Below are 17,633 nucleotides of genomic sequence, written 5' to 3' on the forward strand. Positions count from 1 at the left end.
GAGCGTGGGGTAGCTGGGGGAGTGCCTGGGCAGTGGCCAGGACACGGCGTGAGGAAGCAGAGGCACGTGTGCCCTTGGACTAGGCTGTGGGCTGGCCGACAGCCCCAGCCCCTCGCTGGAGATGGAGGCTGTCCAGAGGCTGGGTGTATTAGCCACAGGAGTGCAAAATACCAGAAGTTGGTCGGTTTTTATAAAGGGTATTTATTTAGGGTAGGAGCTTGCAAATACCAGGTCATAAAGCATAAGTTCCTTCCCTCACCAAAGTCTATTTGGAGCAAGATGGCTGCCGACGTCTGCCAGGGTTTAGGCCTGGGTTCCTCTCTTCCAGGGTCTTGCTTTTCTCTGGGTTCAGGGTTCCTTTCTTCCCAGGGCTTGCTTCTTCCTGGGCTCAGGGTTCCTCTCTTCCTGGGGCTGGCTTCTCTTTCCTCTGTGAGCTTACTTCCGGGGACTCCAGCTTAAGGCTTCAGCCTCAAACTCCAGCATCAGAAACACTCAACTCTGTTCTTTGCCATCCATGCCTTTTATCTGTGAGTCGTCCTGATCATAACTCAGTCATGCCCAGGTACAGATCAGATTACAGACATAATCCAGTATTTCTTTTTGGAGTTCATCAATTATATCAAACTGCTGCACTGGGCTTGGGCAGGGGGCCGCCCGCAGGGCTGACCGGTGTCCCCCCCCAGATCCTCACCCAGGAGGACTGGAACGTCGTGCTCTACAACGGCATGGCCTCCACCTCCCCCTGGGCCTCCCTCTACTTCGTCGCCCTCATGACTTTTGGCAACTACGTGCTCTTCAACCTGCTGGTGGCCATCCTGGTGGAGGGCTTCCAGGCGGAGGTGAGCCCCGCTCTGGTGGAGGAGGCACCCCACGGGGCCTGGGTGGGGGAGGACTGTGATGCCAGCTTCTGGGGCTTCAGTGAGCTCCCCATCACAGGCGGCGTGGAAACGGAGGCTGCCTCTGGGGTCCCTGCTCCTTCCCCACAGGGGTGGGACCAGGCCCCTCTATGTCGGAGATTCTGGAGCCCCCAGGGTCTGGGATTCTGGGTCCTGCCTCCTCCCTTGTCTGGGACTTTGGGTACTTGCAGACAGGCACATGTGGGTTTGTGGCCCCCGTCCCATTAGCTTCTCACTGCCCTTTTCTGAGCCTCAGTTTTTCCATCTATAAAATGGGGCTGAAAACACCCGTGGAAAAGTCTGGGGCAGGGAAGGGCTAAGCGACCCGTGTTCCAATGTGAGGGACATTCTCCCAGGGCGACGCCAATCGCTCCTACTCCGACGAGGACCAGAGCTCGTCCAACATGGAGGAATTTGACAAGCTGCAGGAGGGCCTGGATGCCGGTGCAGGTAAGCCGACCTCTCCTCGCCACCCAGGGAACCTGGACCCTGCCCCAGAGATCCAGGTGGGCCAAGGGCTCGGCATCTGCCTTCCCCTCGAGCCCAGGGGTACCTGCACCCTCCCCTCCCCGCTGCACCCAGTGCAGCCTGCTGGGAAGAGCCTTGGGGCCCTGGGATGCCTGGACCCTGGTCCTGCTGGCACCGCTGGGCAGCTCAGGACAAGCCTCCCCCAGCCCCAGCTCTGTGTCCTCGCCGGTAACCTGGGCCGTCAGTCCCTGCCCTGCGGCCATTGGGGTGAGGTTCCCACGCAGGGGGACGCTCGGCCCTGGACACGGAGGCAAGGGGTCCCTCAGCCGGCGTTAAAGCCGAGAGCCCTGCAGCCCGCGTGGAGGGGGGCCCATGCGACGGGCTCCACCCGGCAGGAGGTCTCCCCTGAAAAGCTCTCCACTTCCCTTACCACCCATGTTTCTGTTTCTTTGTCCCATGGCTTCCTTGGCTCTTGTTCTGTCCTTTTGTCTGCCCGCTTGTCCCTCCCTCTGTTTCTGACTCACCCCTCCAGATCCCAAGCTCTGCCCAATCCCCATGACCCCCAATGGACACCTGGACCCCAGTCTCCCACTGGGTGGCCATCTGGGCCCCACCGCGGCTGCGGCACCTGGCCCCTGCCTCTCACTGCAGCCGGACCCCGTGCTGGTGGCCCTGGGGTCCCGCAAGAGTAGTGTCATGTCCCTGGGGAGGATGAGCTATGACCAGCGCTCCCTGGTGAGTCCCTGTGGGATGCTCTGGATGGGTGCTCCCTGCTGGGGAGGGCTGTTGGGGGATCCTGGGGAGGTGCCCACCGTCCAGCCTCAACTTCCAACGCCCAGACTCAGGCCACCGGGCTGCCACGTCCACACGAGGCAGGGACCACGTCTGATGCGCTGCTGGGGGCTCAGCGCTTGCCCAGCACCTGGCCACAAGGAGCGAATGAATGGGGAAATGAATAGTGCCAGTGGGTTCCCTGAGAAGACAGCTGGGTTTGCGTCTGGTGTGTAGGATAAAGAGTGGGGCTTTGGGATCGGGGAGACCTGAACTTGAATCTGGCCTCTGGCACTTCCAAGCTATGTGCCCACTGGCAAGTTAGCACCCGTCCTCACCTCTAAGAAGGGAAGAGGGTTCTGACACGGTGAACCTACCTGAAAGGAAGGGAGGTGGGAGGGGTGAGAGGGCCCTGGGGTTTGGGGGCAGCTGGCCCTCTTGGGGCCCGAGGGGGGCCGGCGCTGACCGGAGCCTGGGCCTCGCCCCAGTCCAGCTCGCGGAGCTCCTACTACGGGCCGTGGGGCCGCAGCGGGGCCTGGGCCAGCCGCCGCTCCAGCTGGAACAGCCTCAAGCACAAGTCGCCGTCGGCCGAGCACGAGTCCCTGCTCTCAGCCGAGCGGGGTGCCCGGGCCTGCGAGGGCGCCCGGGATGAGGGGCCCCCGCGGGCTGCGCCCCCGCACGCCCCGCACTCCCACCACGCGCACCACGCCCCCCACCCGGGCCACCGCCACCGCCACCACCGCCGGACGCTCTCGCTCGACACCAGGGACTCGGTGGACCTGGCTGAGCTGGTGCCCGCCGTGGGCGCCCACCCCCGGGCGGCCAGGAGGGCGGCGGGCCCGGGGCCCGGGCACGAGGACTGCAACGGCCGGATGCCCAGCCTCGCCGAGGACGTCTTCACCAAGATGGACGACCGCCGCGCCCGCGGGGAGGACGAGGAGGAGATGGACTACGTGAGGCCGGGGGCCCCGGGGCCAGGGGTGTGACGGCGGGGGCGGCGGGAAGGTGGGCCCTGGAGGGAGGGGCGGGGCCTCGGCGGGGAGGGCTGGAAGGGGGTGGGCATCGGGTGGGTGAGGCTGGAGGGGCGGAGGCAGCGCTGCCCCTACCTGGCCCGGGTGCGCGGGTTCAGCTGGCAGCTGGTCCCCGGATGGCCCGGGCTGAGCGGAGATGGGCAGCTCGGGGCCGTGCCGACCCTCCCGCCTGTCCTCCCCTCGCAGACCCTTTGCTTCCGTGTCCGCAAAATGATGGACGTCTACAAACCTGACTGGTGCGAGGTCCGGGAGGACTGGTCCGTCTACCTCTTCTCCCCCCAGAACAGGTGGGCAGGGGCGGGGTAGGGTGGGGTTGCCGCCCCTGGCGGGAAGAGAGCAGCGCCCACCTAGGCTGCCCCAGGGTCCAGGCAAGGCCCTCGGCGGGAGTCTCCCATTCATCAGAGGACCCCCGACCCCGTGACGGGGCCTGCAGGGGAGAATGAGGGTCCAGGTGTCCATGCTGGAGCTCTCCTGGGCATCTCCTGCCTAGCCTGGGCCACCCCGGCTTCCATCTGGAGGGGGGCATCGGGAGGCTTCCTGGAGAAGGAGGCAGACAGCATTCCAGCCCGTGAAACAGGAGATGTGAGGAGAAGGCGGTGGGCCCAGATGGAGGGGGCAGCCTGAGGAGGGCATGGTGGTGTCCTCGTCACCGGGGGGCAAGGGTCAGGGATTGGGGCCACTGTCTGGAAGGTCTTGAGTGCCAAGGCAAGGAGGGTGCCCTCCACCCTGGGAGGAGCTGTGTGGGTGTGCGGCCGGGGGAGGCAGCTCCAGGTGGGCATGAGGAGAAGAGAGGGGTCAGCTTCCCCAGGCGGTCCAGGGTCTCGGGCCGGCCTGGACCCTCTGCCGTAGTCCTGGCCGAGGTGGGGGCAGGCCGGCACTCAGGCAGACGCTGCCCGCCCCTGCCAGGTTCCGGGTGCTGTGCCAGACCATCATCGCCCACAAGCTCTTCGACTACGTCGTCCTGGCCTTCATCTTCCTCAACTGCATCACCATCGCCCTGGAGCGGCCCCAGATCGAGGCGGGCAGCACCGTGAGTGGCGGTGGGCCTCGGGCAGGGCAAGGGGCGAGGCCGGGGACGGCCTCTGGAGAGGGGGACCCCGCAGCCTCCTAGGCCAGGACAGGGGCCCCCCAGGCCCCGGGCGGTTCTGGTTGCCCACAGCGTCTCCCACCTCTTCCAGGAACGCATCTTCCTCACCGTGTCCAACTACATCTTCACCGCCATCTTCGTGGGCGAGATGACCCTGAAGGTAGCTCCCGGCTTCATCGGGGGTCCCCCCTCCCGGCCTGGCCCCTCCCCTTCCTCAGTTGGTCACCTGCGGCCCAGCCGCAGCCCTTCCACACGTGGTCCAGGTGCTCCCCTCCCCACCAGCGCCTGGGCGCACCCAGAGGGGATCCCACAACTCAGCCAGAAAGGCCAGTGCAGGGACCATTTAGAGTGCAGTGGGGTCAGGGCGCTGGGAGGATTCCAGCCCAGGAGGCTTGAATTGGGTGCATGGGTGGAAGGGACAGAAGGGCCTGGGGGCAGAGGTGTGAGAGGGTAATTCATGCCAGAGAGTCCAACGGGTGGCCCTGAGTTTAGGGGAGCCGCTCAGGGAGGGGGTGCTGACCCTGTCCCTGCCTATCACCCGCCCTCAGCGGGGTGGCCGCCAACCCCACCCGACTCCCCACCCTGCCCCTGCCCCTTCCTGCGCCACCTCCATCCCGCCGGCTGCCACACCGCGCTGGCGCCGCCCCCTGCACCTGCCCCCCCCCAGGCGCCTGGCCCTGCCTCCGCCCCGCCCTTGCCCTTGGCGCCGGCTGACCCCGCCCCGGCCGCGCAGGTGGTCTCGCTGGGCCTATACCTGGGCGAGCAGGCGTACCTGCGCAGCAGCTGGAACGTGCTGGACGGCTTCCTCGTCTTTGTGTCGCTCATCGACATCGTGGTGTCTGTGGCCTCGGCCGGGGGTGCCAAGATCTTGGGGGTCCTCCGGGTCCTGCGGCTCCTGCGCACGCTGCGCCCCCTGCGGTGAGGACCCCGCCCTGCGGGTGGGGGCGTCTGCGTGGGCTGCCCCCTCCTCACCTACCCCGTCTGCCCACTGGCCAGGGCTAAGCGTGGTGGGGGGCTGCGGATCCTGGGGAGGATGCGGGAAGGGCGGGGGGCCTGCCCCTGCTGCCACCCGCTCGTGGGGGTCCCAGCCGGCTCCGCGCCTGGGCCTCGGCCTCCAGGCCAGCCTGCGGTGCAGCTCTTGGCGGGCGAAGGCCCAGCACCTGCTGTGTGTAGAGCTGGGGCCTGGGTGGCTGTTCATCACTGGCTCTGCCCCAGCCCCGGTGACCTGGCCACTCTCCTCGTGGCCTGGGGACTTCCGGCCAAGTGGGGGCTGTCCCCAGGCCTCACAGGGCCCGTCTCTCCCTCAGGGTCATCAGCCGGGCCCCCGGCCTGAAGCTGGTGGTGGAGACGCTCATCTCCTCCCTCAAGCCCATCGGCAACATCGTCCTCATCTGCTGCGCCTTCTTCATCATCTTCGGCATCCTGGGGGTGCAGGTGAGGGGCGCCAGGGCTGGGCCAGGCCCGGGGTGGGTGCTGGTCAGGGGCAGAGGAAGCCTGGCACAGCCGGGAGGAGGCTCCCCGTCCGCCGTGAGCTGCCTGGCCTTGCGCCAGCCCGGCTGGGGCCCAGGGCCCCGGATGGAGCAACTCAGTTCAGACCAGGGCATGAGCCCCGCCTCTGCCACCTCCTAACCTCGGGGGACTTTGGAAAAATGACCTGCTGCCCTCGGGCCTCAGTTTGCTCATCTGTGAGACCGCTTCGCGCAGCTGCACCTCCACGTGGTGGGGATGGGGGGAGAGGAGGTGACCCATGCCCCCACCCCGCCCTCGAGCAGGGGCAGAACAGTCGCTAACGCCAACCCCTCCCCAGCTCTTCAAGGGCAAGTTCTACCACTGCCTCGGCGTGGACACCCGCAACATCACCAACCGCTCCGACTGCGTGGCCGCCAACTACCGCTGGGTCCATCACAAATACAATTTCGACAACCTGGGCCAGGTGAGCGCCCCCCGCCCCCAGAGGACCCCCCACAGCACCATCCTGCCCTGCCCCTGTGGATGGGGTGACAGCTCTCAGGTGCCAGTGGCCCTGCAGTTCCAGACCCGGCTCCATTCCCGTGCTGCCAGGTCTGGCCATGTGACTTCTCCTAGCCGCAGTTTCCTCCTCTGCAAAATGGGTGGGCATAGCACTCAGCTCACAGGAGGTGCAAGTCTTAGAGATCCTGTGTGTGGAGGGCCTAGCGAGTGCCTGGCACTTAGTAGGTGCTTCGGTTTGCCTTAGTTCATGGCCCCCACTGCCACCCCCGGGGCACCCCGACAGGAGTTTTAGAATCAACCAGACCTGGTGTGAATCCAGCTCTGCCACTTCCTGTCAGTGTGACCTCTCTGAGCCTCAGTTTTCTCATCTATAAAATGGGACCAGCCCCTTCTCCTCTCACTCATCCTCTCTCGCCTGTACTCCAAATAGCAGGCAGTACCCCACCCAGTTCCTTCCTCACCCTTGGTGCCCTCTCCTTGGGGCCTGCCAGGCTGGACCTCATGTGTATTAGTCAGCCAAAGGGGTGCTGATGCAAAATACCAGAAATTGGTTGGTTTTTATAAAGGGTATTTATTTGGGGTAGGAGCTTACAGATACCAGGCCATAAGGCATAAGTTCCTTCCCTCACCAAGGTCTACTTGGAGCAAGATGGCTGCCGACGTCTGCGAGGGTTCAGGCTCCCTGGGTTCCTACGTTCCTGGGGCTTGCTTTTCTCTGGGTTCAAGGTTCCTTTCTTCCTGGGGCTGGCTTCTCTCTCCTCTGCATGCTGACTTCCCAGGGCTCCAGCTTAAGGCTTCAGCATCAAACTCCATCAAAGCTCCAACATGAGAAACCCTCAGCTCTGTTCTTGGCCATGCCTTTTATCTGTGAGTCCCCACCCTTGGTGAGTGAGGACTCAACGCCCTCATCATAACTCAGTCATGCCCAGGTGCAGATCAGATTACAAGCGCAAGCCAGTATTTCTTTTTGAATTCATCAATACTATCAAACTGCTGCACCCAGCCGGCTGTTTCCAAAGAGCCTCCCCTCTGCCCCCCGAAACCCCTCCTGTTTCTTGAGGGCCTGCTCAGGCGGCTATGTTTAACCTGACAGGTCATGCAGGGAGGTAGAGGCAGAGCTGGGGCGGGATTCGGGGCTGGCTGTCCCTCCCTGCTGGGCAGCCTCTGGCTGGATGCCACGGAAGCTCTAACCCCACACCACCAGGGACGCCCCCTCCCCAACTTACCACCTGGGTGGGAGCTGTGGGGCTGGGGAAGGGCTGTGAGCAGCCGGGAGGGTAAGCCCAGAACCGGGCCATCGCACTCCCTGTCCCCCACATTCTCCAGAAGCAGGGCATTCTCAATTTGTAACAGCTCAGTGGTTGCAGTTAGGGTCCGGGAAGGACATTAGAGGAATTGGAGGGAGAGCCAGTGATGACTGGGAGGAGAAAATTGTCTTGAGTGGGGGACCTCTAGGGGACCCCACGTGGGGCCAGGCCCTGCCTTTGAGCGCCTCCGCAGCCCTCTCCCATTCTGGGTACGCCTGGTGCCCGCAGACTCCCCTGGAATCGCAGTGTGGAGTGGGTGTGCGGCATGGCAGGGCCTCGTGGGGTGCGCAGCGCGGCCTGGGGCTGGCCCCTTCCCAGCCGTGTGCCCTCAGGCAAGTCCCGGCACTCTTTGGGCTTGGACTTCCTGGCCTGTAAAGGGGGATAATGGTAGCAGGTCCATCTGCTTCCCAGCCCCGGGCTCTTTTTGCTTTAGGGCTCTGCGATCCAAGGGCCCACGGGGTCACTTGCCCCTTGGCCAGCGAGGGTCTTCCTCCCGGGCAGGGAGGGCTTCCTCAGTGTCCCTCGCCCTGAGGTGCCCTGGGTCCAAGCCGTTTGGAGAGCACCCTCGGCACTCTTTCCATCCGGAAGGGAAAGAACGGGGCCTGTGCCCTGGGTGGGTGGGAAGGAGAGGAGGGCGCAGAGCAGGGCGCCCAGCCCGAGCCCCACTTCCTCCCCAGGGCCCTGAGCTGTGGGCACAGAGCAGAGTGTGACCGTCTCTGTGTGGGGAAGTGCGGAAGGGGGCTGCCCAGAGGAGGGAGAGTGGCTTCCAGGCCCCCTCTGGTGGCACGGGACCCACTAACCCCTCCTGACCCGCGGCTCCACGAGGATGGCCCTGGAGGTCACGCCCAAGTCCAGACACTCTTAGTTCTGACACCCCCAGGCTCAGCTCAGCCATGAAGCCCTTTGCAGAGCCCCTCGCTGTGCGGGGCCAGGACCCTGCCAGGGGCCCGCGGATGCGTCGGCTTGTCATCTGCGCAGGAGCCCTTGTGCCTGCCTCCTGGAGACACCTCCTTTCTGAGATCTCACAAGCCCGTGAGGGTGATTATTGCAAATGGGACCAGGGACATGGAGGGATTTGCCCCAGCGAGTGGCCAAGCTGGGTCGTGAGCCAGGGCTCCTGCCTTCTCCCTCAGCTGCGCAGCCAGCTCCCGTTTCGGGGGCTGGGCCAAGCGTGCCTTCACCTGAGCGGTGGCAGGGCCCCTCGTGCTGGTCAGGCATCTTCTAGCTTGACATCTCCCCTCCCCCTCCCCGTCCCGCAGGCCCTCATGTCCCTCTTTGTCCTGGCCTCCAAGGACGGCTGGGTGAACATCATGTACAATGGACTGGACGCCGTGGCCGTGGACCAGCAGGTGGGCGGGGCAGGGGTGAGGGACGGGGGTTGTGGAGCCCACGGGTCTGAAGCCGGTGCCAGCCAGCCCCAGAGCCCCCAGTCTCTCCGAGGCGGTCAGCCCAGCCCCTGCCCTGGATCTGCCACCGTTAGAGCCGCTCCTTTGGACCGCATTAGCCGTTGTTGTTTCAACAAATCCCTGCAGAGAGCGGGGCCTCAGGCAGCTCCCGCCCAGACGCCGAGCCTTGCGGGTGGAGAACCTGGGCTCGGGAGGGGAGGGGCCGTGCCAGTTGGCAGAGGGGAGGCGGTGCAGGCCCGGAGTGAGAGCGTGGTAGGTTCAGGGAGTCGAGAGTCGAGGGCCTGCAGGAGAAAGTGAGAGTGGAGTGTCAGGAAGTGAGTGGATGAGGCAAGGAGGGCCGGGCCTTCCAGAAGTTTCTGTGCAGACCACGATGAGGGGCTGGAGTTTATTCTGAAGGCGGTGGAGAGTCAGCGAAGGGGTTATGACAAGGCAGGGACACGGTCAGCACGGCTGCTGGGACCCTCCTGTGGCTGCTGAGCAAGGATGGATTAGGGGAGGGGGCTGGGCCTGAGAGCAGCTCTGGAGCAGCGGTGCCTCTGGGGCTGGGCAGGGACCTTAGGCACCAGCATTGGCCGGGTCCAAGCTGAGAGGGTCGCCTGGAGAAGGGGCAGGGGGGGTCTCTGGGTCAGAGGAGGGCCTGCTCTGCAGAGAGGCCAGGGCTGGGAGGACCCCGGGAGCGGCCTGTAGCTCACAGGAGCCACCCCGCAGGATGGCGCCGGCAGAGATCGCTCCTCCTGCCCCCCCCCAACAGCACACGCCGCCTCTGTGTAGCCTGGAGCCGGGCGGGCCTGACCCTGCGTGGCCGCGGCCCTGGCCACTTCCCTGCTGGCCCCTGGCTGTGAGGCCAGGGTGTCCCCCTTCTAGATGAGGTGATTGTCCCCCTTTCCCAGGAGAAGAAACAGGCCCAGAGGGGTGCCTTAATGTGCCCAGGGTCACACAGGTAGTGGCGGGAAGGGAGCTGGGGTTTGAATCCTTGTCACCTGGCAGCCCTGGGCGTGTCCTCAGAGCAGCAGATGTCCCCGTGGGCCTGGGGCCTGCAGCCACGTTGGGAAAGAAGCTCCAGGGGGAGAGCCTGAGACAAGATGGGGCCCCGTGGTGGCAGCTCGGGGAGAGTCTCTGGGTCTGGAGATGAGAGGCTGGGCCTGAGTGGTCAGGGCCGCCCTCCTGGAGGAGGGAATGTGGGCAGAGAGGCAGGGGTAACGAGGTCAGGCCGAGAAATAAGCAGCTCGTTGATCAGATGGATGGATGGAGAAGGCCGTGAGGATGGCGAATGGGCGGATGGACAGATGGGTGGGTGGATGGATGGGTGGGTGGGCCCAGGACGCCCCGGCTGGGGACGGAGCACCAGGCTCTTTCCACCTGCCCCCTCGTTTGAGCTCACGGCCGCCCCAGGAGGATGGGGACGCCCACCCCGCTGAATCGGGCCTGAGGCTCGGGGGAGCCGGGCGCCCGCCCACAGCCCCGGGGCGCCCCGCGGCCTGCCTCAGCCCCATCTTGCCGCCCCGCAGCCCGTGACCAATCACAACCCCTGGATGCTGCTGTACTTCATCTCCTTCCTGCTCATCGTCAGCTTCTTCGTGCTCAACATGTTCGTGGGCGTCGTGGTGGAGAACTTCCACAAGTGCCGGCAGCACCAGGAGGCCGAGGAGGCGCGGCGGCGCGAGGAGAAGCGGCTGCGGCGCCTGGAGAAGAAGCGCCGCAGTGAGTGGGCGGCAGCAGAGGGCGAGGCCCCCCTGCCTGGGCGGCTGGTCCTCTGGGGTGCCGGGGATGTGGGCCCGGGCCCTGGCTCCATCCCATCCCCCAGCGTCGGCCCGTGCAGGTGGTCTGAGCCCTTCCGTACCCGCCCGGGTCAGGCGCGTGGCACCACCGCCAGCCCGAAGGAGGCCCCGTGCTTCAGTCTGGGCAGGGGCTGGGGCCAGAGGCCGTGCCCGGACCCCATCCCTGCGCCGTGGGACCTCCGTCCTCCCCGCAGCCCCACAGCCCCGGCCGTCGGAACCCTCCTCTCCCTCCTGTGTGCTCTGCTCCCCTCCCTGGGTGCCGACCCTGCCCCTCCCCCTGCCAGAGGCACAGCGGCTGCCCTACTATGCCACCTACCGCCCCACCCGCCTCTTGATCCACTCCATGTGCACCAGCCACCACCTGGACATCTTCATCACCTTCATCATCTGCCTCAATGTGGTCACCATGTCCCTGGAACACTACGACCAGCCCACGGTGAGCCCGGGCCCCGCCCCCGGCCCGGGGGCACTCTGCCAGGCGGGGCCTCGGCAGGACCCCAGCCCAGGGATGGGGTAGGGCAGTGGGATTAGCCGGCGGCAGGACCTGAGCGGCCCCTGCACGTGCCGGCTCTGCTCTCGGGACGCGCTCGGCCTGGAGCCCAGGAGAGTGGACAGGAAAGGCGTTCTCTTCTGGTGGGGAGAGGGTGGTGACATTTGGGACCAGCCCTGAATGACAGCTAACGACTGCTGTGTTAAATGTTTGCTCTTTGCAAGACACATTACATATAAACCTCTTTTAACTCTCCTAGCAACCCTAAATTTAGTTCACTTTTGAGTGAGTGGTGAAGTATCCTGCCCAGATCACTCAGCCTGGCAGGTAGTAGAACCAGGCCTGGAACTTTGATTTGCATTCAAAGCCTGCCACGCGGCCTGTGCTACTACCTGTGCATTGGAGCGGGGGTGGGTGGGGATGGGTATTCTAGGGACAGGACCATTGTGGGAAAACACTGGGGGTGGGAAAGCAAGAGAAGTTGAGCAGTTCCCAGCTCATCGTAGAGCAGTGTGAGTGAGGGACATGTGAATTCTAAAAGCCTCACCTTAGTAGAGTAGGGGGAAAGCAGAGTCTGTAGGTGAGGAAATTAGTTGTAATTTCAAATAATAGGAGAGAAATACTATAAATGCAGGGAAAGGGAAGGCAACCATTGGCAAAATGGGACAGTAATAGCAGAGCTTCCAAATTAACACAGAGAAATAGAGTAATTATAGCTCGCATGTACCAAGTATTTTTTCTGTGCCCAGCTCATTTAATTTTCACAGCAACTTTCGCAGTAGGTGCTATTATTATCTCCACTTTGAAGATTGGGAAACTAAGTCCCAGAGAGGTCAAGTAACTTGCTCAAGGTCACACAGTGAGTAGGAATAAGTCGTAAGCCAGGATTCAGATCTAGGCAATGTGGCTCAGGAGTACCCCATACTGCTTCCAAGGAAGACCAATTCAACTAAACCGGAAGAAATAAGGAAAAAGAGAGAGGGAACAGTAATGTACAACAAGTAATAAGCATTAAGTAAGACAGAAGGAATCAACCAGATAAATTATTGCACTAAATGTGAACAGACTAAATTCTCCCTTTAAAACACAGAGACTTTCTGTGGAGGAAGGTAGAGGGCTAGGTCATGGGACCTAGCTCATAGATCCTGGAGCACCTAGCTAGGAGGGCCCTATGCTGGGTGGGAAGAAAGGCCTTGACCTTTTCCCCATTGAGATGGGTATGACCCAGTGATGACAAAGGCCTCTTCCAACCCTGTAATTCTTCTCTTTGCCCCCGTAGTCCCTGGAGACAGCTCTCAAGTACTGCAACTATATGTTCACCACTGTATTTGTGCTGGAGGCTGTGCTGAAGCTGGTGGCATTTGGCCTGCGGCGCTTCTTCAAGGACCGGTGAGTGCCTGGACTGGGGCAGGGCAGCGTAGGGTGAGCTGCAGGGTAAGGAAGCAGCCCAGAAGTCTGGAGAAGTCTGGAGCAGCTGGAGGAGAGGAACTATAGGTGCTGCCTCTAGTCTTGAACGGAACTACAGGTGCCGCCTATAGCCTTGAGCAGAAAGTGATTATGCTCCCACTGGATGGGTGCAGGGCTTTCTACCAAGCCCTTCTCAGCTCATCTCCATGCATCCTCTGTTGCTAATCCTACTTTTCAGAGGGAACAAGTGAAGCTCAGAGAGGTGTGAGGAACTAGCCAAGGCCACCCAGAAGGAGCAGGCAGGTTAAGAATTAGATCTAGAAGTCAGAGCCCATTCCTACTCCCTTGCAAGGGGCCAGAGATGTTTACTTAGTGTGACTGCACCTTTGCTTAAGGGAGCCTAGGCTGTGGAGGGCAGTGAGAGGACCAGACCCGGCGGAAGGTTTCCAGGCCCTGGGGGAGCGAGTAGGAGGGTGGAGAACAGCCCAGTAGACCCCACCAGGAGACTGCAGAAATGAGAGGGGCTCCCCCAGGGCATGCCTTAACGCAAGCACCCCTCCCCCCTTCCCAAACCCTCCCTTTGCCACCTGGCTGGGCAGGTGGAACCAGCTGGACCTGGCCATTGTGCTGCTGTCAGTGATGGGCATCACGCTGGAGGAGATCGAGATCAACGCGGCCCTGCCCATCAACCCCACCATCATCCGCATCATGCGGGTCCTGCGCATTGCCCGGGGTGAGGGGCGTGGTTTGAGGCAGGGGCAGGTGGGGGAACGGGGAAAGGGTGGAAACGGCAGGGGGAGGTTTGTGGGCATGATGGGCTCTCCCGAACAGGGGAGGACAGGGAGCCAGGAGCATACACTGCACTTAGACACATCCCCCCACCCCGTCTGCACCGCCCCCCACGCACTCATTCATCGCCAGCTTGTACACACACCCCTGTGTCCCCCCGGCTCCTGACCAGGCGGTTCAGTCTCAGGTTGCCACGAAAGGGACCAGGTTCCACTTGCAGAGGATGTGGGAGAGCCCCAGCCCTCGCCAGCGTGACTGGCACCCGCAGCCCCCGGCGCTTCTTGCAGTCCCCTTCCTTCTCCCGGAAGCCCCCCTGATACCCCAACACTGTTCCCACACTCCTTTCTGAAACCACCCCGCCCAGGTGCCTCTTGCCTCTGCACCTGCCTCCGCCCGCGGTGCCCGGGCGCACGGCGTGGAGGAGGGGCCCCGCTCCACGGCGCACGGCGCTGCCACGGGCGCTTTCTCCACCGACGCCCGCGTCCTCGCGTGCACAGCTTCACTCGCCCTTGCGGGTGGCGTCCCAGAGCAGGCGTCCTCGGCTCACTCGCTCCTTCGCGGTCTCACTCCTTTTCCATGTTTACCCACGTGCACCCACGAGCACACCTGCACCCACGCGCGTCCCCCGGCCTGGAGCTGAGTGGGGGGGCCTGGGTCTCGCCCGCAGTGCTGAAGCTGTTGAAGATGGCCACGGGGATGCGGGCCCTGCTCGACACGGTGGTGCAAGCCCTGCCTCAGGTGAGAGCTGCTCCTGCCCGCAGCGCTGCCTAGCGGCAGGGGGTCCCAGGGGGCGCAGGCCCTGACCTCCCTCCTCCCCAGACCTGACGAGCGCCAGCCAGCCTCCGGGGCCGGGCTCCGAGAGGAGGCAAGGGCCGCCCTGCCTCTCTGTCCCCGACTCCTCCCAGTGGTGGCCGATGCCCCCTCCGTACCCAGTCCTGTGCTGGGCACTGGGGACCCCCAAGCTGCCCTGGGGAGCCCCTGGCTGGTGTGGGGAGAGAGAAGCTTAGGGCAGGGGGAGGAGGGACCTAGATGACACTCCACAAGAGAGCTCCTGGGTGGAACTCCAGAAAGTCAGGGGTGTCCCTGTCCCCCCACTCCCCCCCTGTGGGAGCCAGGTCAGGGCCACAGCGGTGGGCTGTCCGTCCTCCCGGGAATCCTGCCGTCCTCCTCCACCCACCCCCCCCCCCCCCCCCCCCGCTGACCTGCCTGCTCTCCTCCCTCGGGGGCCTCTGCACATCCATTTATTCAGTGACTCATCTAGTCTTAAAGAACTTGGGGCGTCTTGAAATAAAAGGCACAGGCACAGCATGCTGAAAACGAGGATGAAAGCCCAGAGCCCAGGGATGGCGGGAGCAAACGGCTTCTCCTGGAGACCTGCGCGGACGACGCTGGTGATTTGTGCTTTCCGGTCTGGTGTGAGCTTCCCGGCAGCCTAGTCGCAAATGCTGGGCTTTGGGACAAGTCCGGGCGGAAGGCACAGAGACTGAAGCCCTTAAGAGGAATTAGTCATGTGGGAGAGGGACATTGAGCAACGTGGAAGTCCGCGTCTTCATTTTAGCAGTTTTGCGCAAGGGAAATGTTTCCGTGCAAGCCAAGTGAGTTTTCCTGGGGCCTGACCTGGCACCAAGGCAGGGCTTGGAGAGCCCAGAGACACGGAGGGGCCTCGTACCCCTTGGGCTGGGCCACTCAGGTGTCCACTGTCTGGGCCCATGTGTGTGTGTGGGGGGCCGGGGAGCAGGTGCCAGGTGTTGCTGGAAAGAAAGTCCCAGTGAAGGCACAGAGGAGCCTGGAAGTGGAGTGCGCGCTGGGCAGTCTGTGGGCTGGGGGGAAGCAGGCAGGGGTCCAGGCTCATGCCGCCCTGCCTGGGATCAAAGCCTGGGCGGCTGTGAGACCCTGGGCACATGATGCCACTTCGCTGTGCCTCAGTTTCCCTGTCTATGAAGTGGGAATGATAAAGTGCTTATCTAATGAGGTTTAAAATCATTAAATCTCATAAAGCCTTCAGCAGCTGCAGGCTTGTAGGAATGCCACATATGTGTGCAAAGGATCGGGACGGGGGCGTGACCGCACAGGGGTGTGCAGATGCTCCTGGAGGGAGAGGGGTGCTAGACTCCCTGCCCGGCCCCCCACGCTTGACCCCCAAGTAGCCACGTGTGGCTGCCTGGGCCAGCCCTGACCTGGCATGGGGCACCAGGAGAAGAGGCCCAGGAAGTCCCAGCCTCCAGCAGGACAAACGTGACTAAGTGCCATTTCATCAGTACGTCAAGACAAGTGTGTGCTGCCCAACGGCCCCTCAAAATCTATTCACTGACCCCCCAGGCCATCAAGTGCTATGAAATGAAACCTCAGCCCGCCGCCACCAGGCTCTGCCCCACGAGGGGGTCCCGGCAGGCCCTGGAGCCAGGGCAGCAGCCTGGGCGTGCTGCTGCGGGTGGTGGGGTGCCACGGAAGGGTCCGGACCAAGTGAGGACTCAACCAGAGCTGCCTTTTCCAAGGTTGCTCTGGCAGCTGTGAGGACAGGTTGGAGGGAGCGGCTGGAGGCAGGGAGACCCCGGGGAGGTGGCTGCAGCCCCCCAGGCTCTGAGAGGCGGGAGAGCAGGCAGGCACGCAGGCCAGCCTCGGGAAAGGAGCCGAGGGAAGGTTCCCACAGGCCACGGGGTCCCTGGCAAGCCTGGCCTGGGGAGGGGCCTCACGAGGAGCCCTGGGTGGGCTGGGCCCTTGAGAGTTTGCCCACCGCTGCTGCCACTGCCCAGAGAGATGAGGTGCCCCCAGCAGGTCTTGGTCTTCTTCCTCATTAGCCTTCCTGCCCTTGGCCTCCACCTCCATGCCCTTCCCAGAGTCTTGTCCTTGCCTAGTGCTGCTCCTGCCCTGGGAGGGGCACGGGGTGGTCAGGACGTAAGGAAACGGGCTCGGGTGGGGCCTGGGCGCTCTCCTTCCTCCCTGGCCCTCGTCCTCCCGCCCTCCTTCTCTTCCTCTTCCTGGCTTGGGTCTGGGAGAGGACTCCGGGGCGGGCCTCACCGCCCGCTCGGCTGGGCCCCCTTCCCCGAGGCTGACCCCACCCTGACCTGGTCGCAGGCCCAGCTGCTGGTTTCCCTGCTGGGTGCAGGGCTCTGGGAAGTGGGGGACAGGCCCTTAGGGCCCCATCCCCCAATGACGGGGCTGTGCCCGCCAACCAGGGGCAGCAGTAGATGGGGTGGCCTGGGTTGGGGTCTTTGCCAGAGAGCCAGAGGTCTCCAGGCCCAAGGGCTCAGGCTGTGGGATGGCAGTGGAGCCACTTGGGCCAGGGCCAGGGCCTGCCACGCTGCCTCGGGGCTGAGCGACCTTGGGAAGGTCACCCTCTCTGAACCTCCTTTTCCTCACTAGATCACGGACATTCTAGAAGGGCTTGGCTCAAGCGGTACAGGTGACGGGATCAGAGCATGGGTGGAGGGCACCAGGCTGTTGTCCAAAGGCCTGAGGGCCAGAAAGAGGTGGCTGGGCTCACTGAGTGCTGGAAGGGTTAGGGTTAGGGTTGGGTTAGGGTTAGGTTAGGGTTGGGGTTAGGGTTAGGGTTGGGTTAGGGTTAGTGTTAGGTTAGGGTTGGGGTTAAGTTTAGGGTTGGGTTAGGGTTAGTCCCTCCCTGGCCGCCATGTCCACTCCCGCCCAGCAGGGTTTGTCTCCTAGTTCCTTGAGCCCTCTTCTCCAGCCACCACCAGTGACCCACCTTCTCTGGGTCAGAGGGGCTCTCTCTGCAGAAGCCGAGGGGCTGGCCAGTGGGCAGCAGGGTCCCCATAATTGCCTGAGTCGGTTGATGGCCTGGGCACCCGGCTTACAAATTGCCACAAGCCAGGACCGTCCAGGAGTCCAGGGTGGCCTGCCTGTCACAGGATGCGTGAGCGCTGAGGCTGGAGACCTGACCCGACCCATCTCTTTTAGGCCTTGTGCCTCGTTGGTGCCCAATAAGTGCTTGTCTCTTTAATGAACAGAACATTTAATTAGACTCCATCGTTGTGATTGTCGGAGAGCTGCTGGGAAAGACGCCCTCCTCTCCAGAGCAGGCAGACGTGAGGAGTCTGTGATTAGCGTGCTTTCCTCTTCAGTAATTAATGCCAGCGTGCTTCTGATTCCATCTGTGGAGGCCTCCTGGGGGCTCTGGGAAATATTTCATTTTAGGGCAAGAACGCTTGTGGGCCTCATCCCATCCATAGCACGAGTTAAAGGCCGTCTCGAGTATGGATAGATTTGAAGTGGGT

At 63.3% G+C, this 17,633-nt stretch overlaps 1 protein-coding gene across 1 annotated transcript in view; it reads left to right on the top strand.

Moving 5' to 3' along the window:
• Window positions 1–17,633, top strand: part of CACNA1I (calcium voltage-gated channel subunit alpha1 I) — a 115,287-nt gene that overhangs the window by 85,594 nt on the left and 12,060 nt on the right. The window contains exons 14-29 of the mRNA XM_058308832.1: window positions 684–839; window positions 1,253–1,346; window positions 1,897–2,099; window positions 2,624–3,088; window positions 3,353–3,453; window positions 4,073–4,196; window positions 4,345–4,413; window positions 4,987–5,171; window positions 5,561–5,687; window positions 6,061–6,186; window positions 8,791–8,880; window positions 10,446–10,638; window positions 11,000–11,151; window positions 12,485–12,594; window positions 13,212–13,345; window positions 14,069–14,139. Of these exons, the coding sequence (XP_058164815.1) occupies window positions 684–839; window positions 1,253–1,346; window positions 1,897–2,099; window positions 2,624–3,088; window positions 3,353–3,453; window positions 4,073–4,196; window positions 4,345–4,413; window positions 4,987–5,171; window positions 5,561–5,687; window positions 6,061–6,186; window positions 8,791–8,880; window positions 10,446–10,638; window positions 11,000–11,151; window positions 12,485–12,594; window positions 13,212–13,345; window positions 14,069–14,139 (2,400 nt within the window). The remainder of the gene's footprint in view (window positions 1–683; window positions 840–1,252; window positions 1,347–1,896; window positions 2,100–2,623; window positions 3,089–3,352; window positions 3,454–4,072; window positions 4,197–4,344; window positions 4,414–4,986; window positions 5,172–5,560; window positions 5,688–6,060; window positions 6,187–8,790; window positions 8,881–10,445; window positions 10,639–10,999; window positions 11,152–12,484; window positions 12,595–13,211; window positions 13,346–14,068; window positions 14,140–17,633) is intronic.

Source organism: Dasypus novemcinctus, chromosome 12 (assembly GCF_030445035.2).
Source record: "Dasypus novemcinctus isolate mDasNov1 chromosome 12, mDasNov1.1.hap2, whole genome shotgun sequence".
Taxonomy (NCBI): Eukaryota; Metazoa; Chordata; class Mammalia; order Cingulata; family Dasypodidae; genus Dasypus; species Dasypus novemcinctus.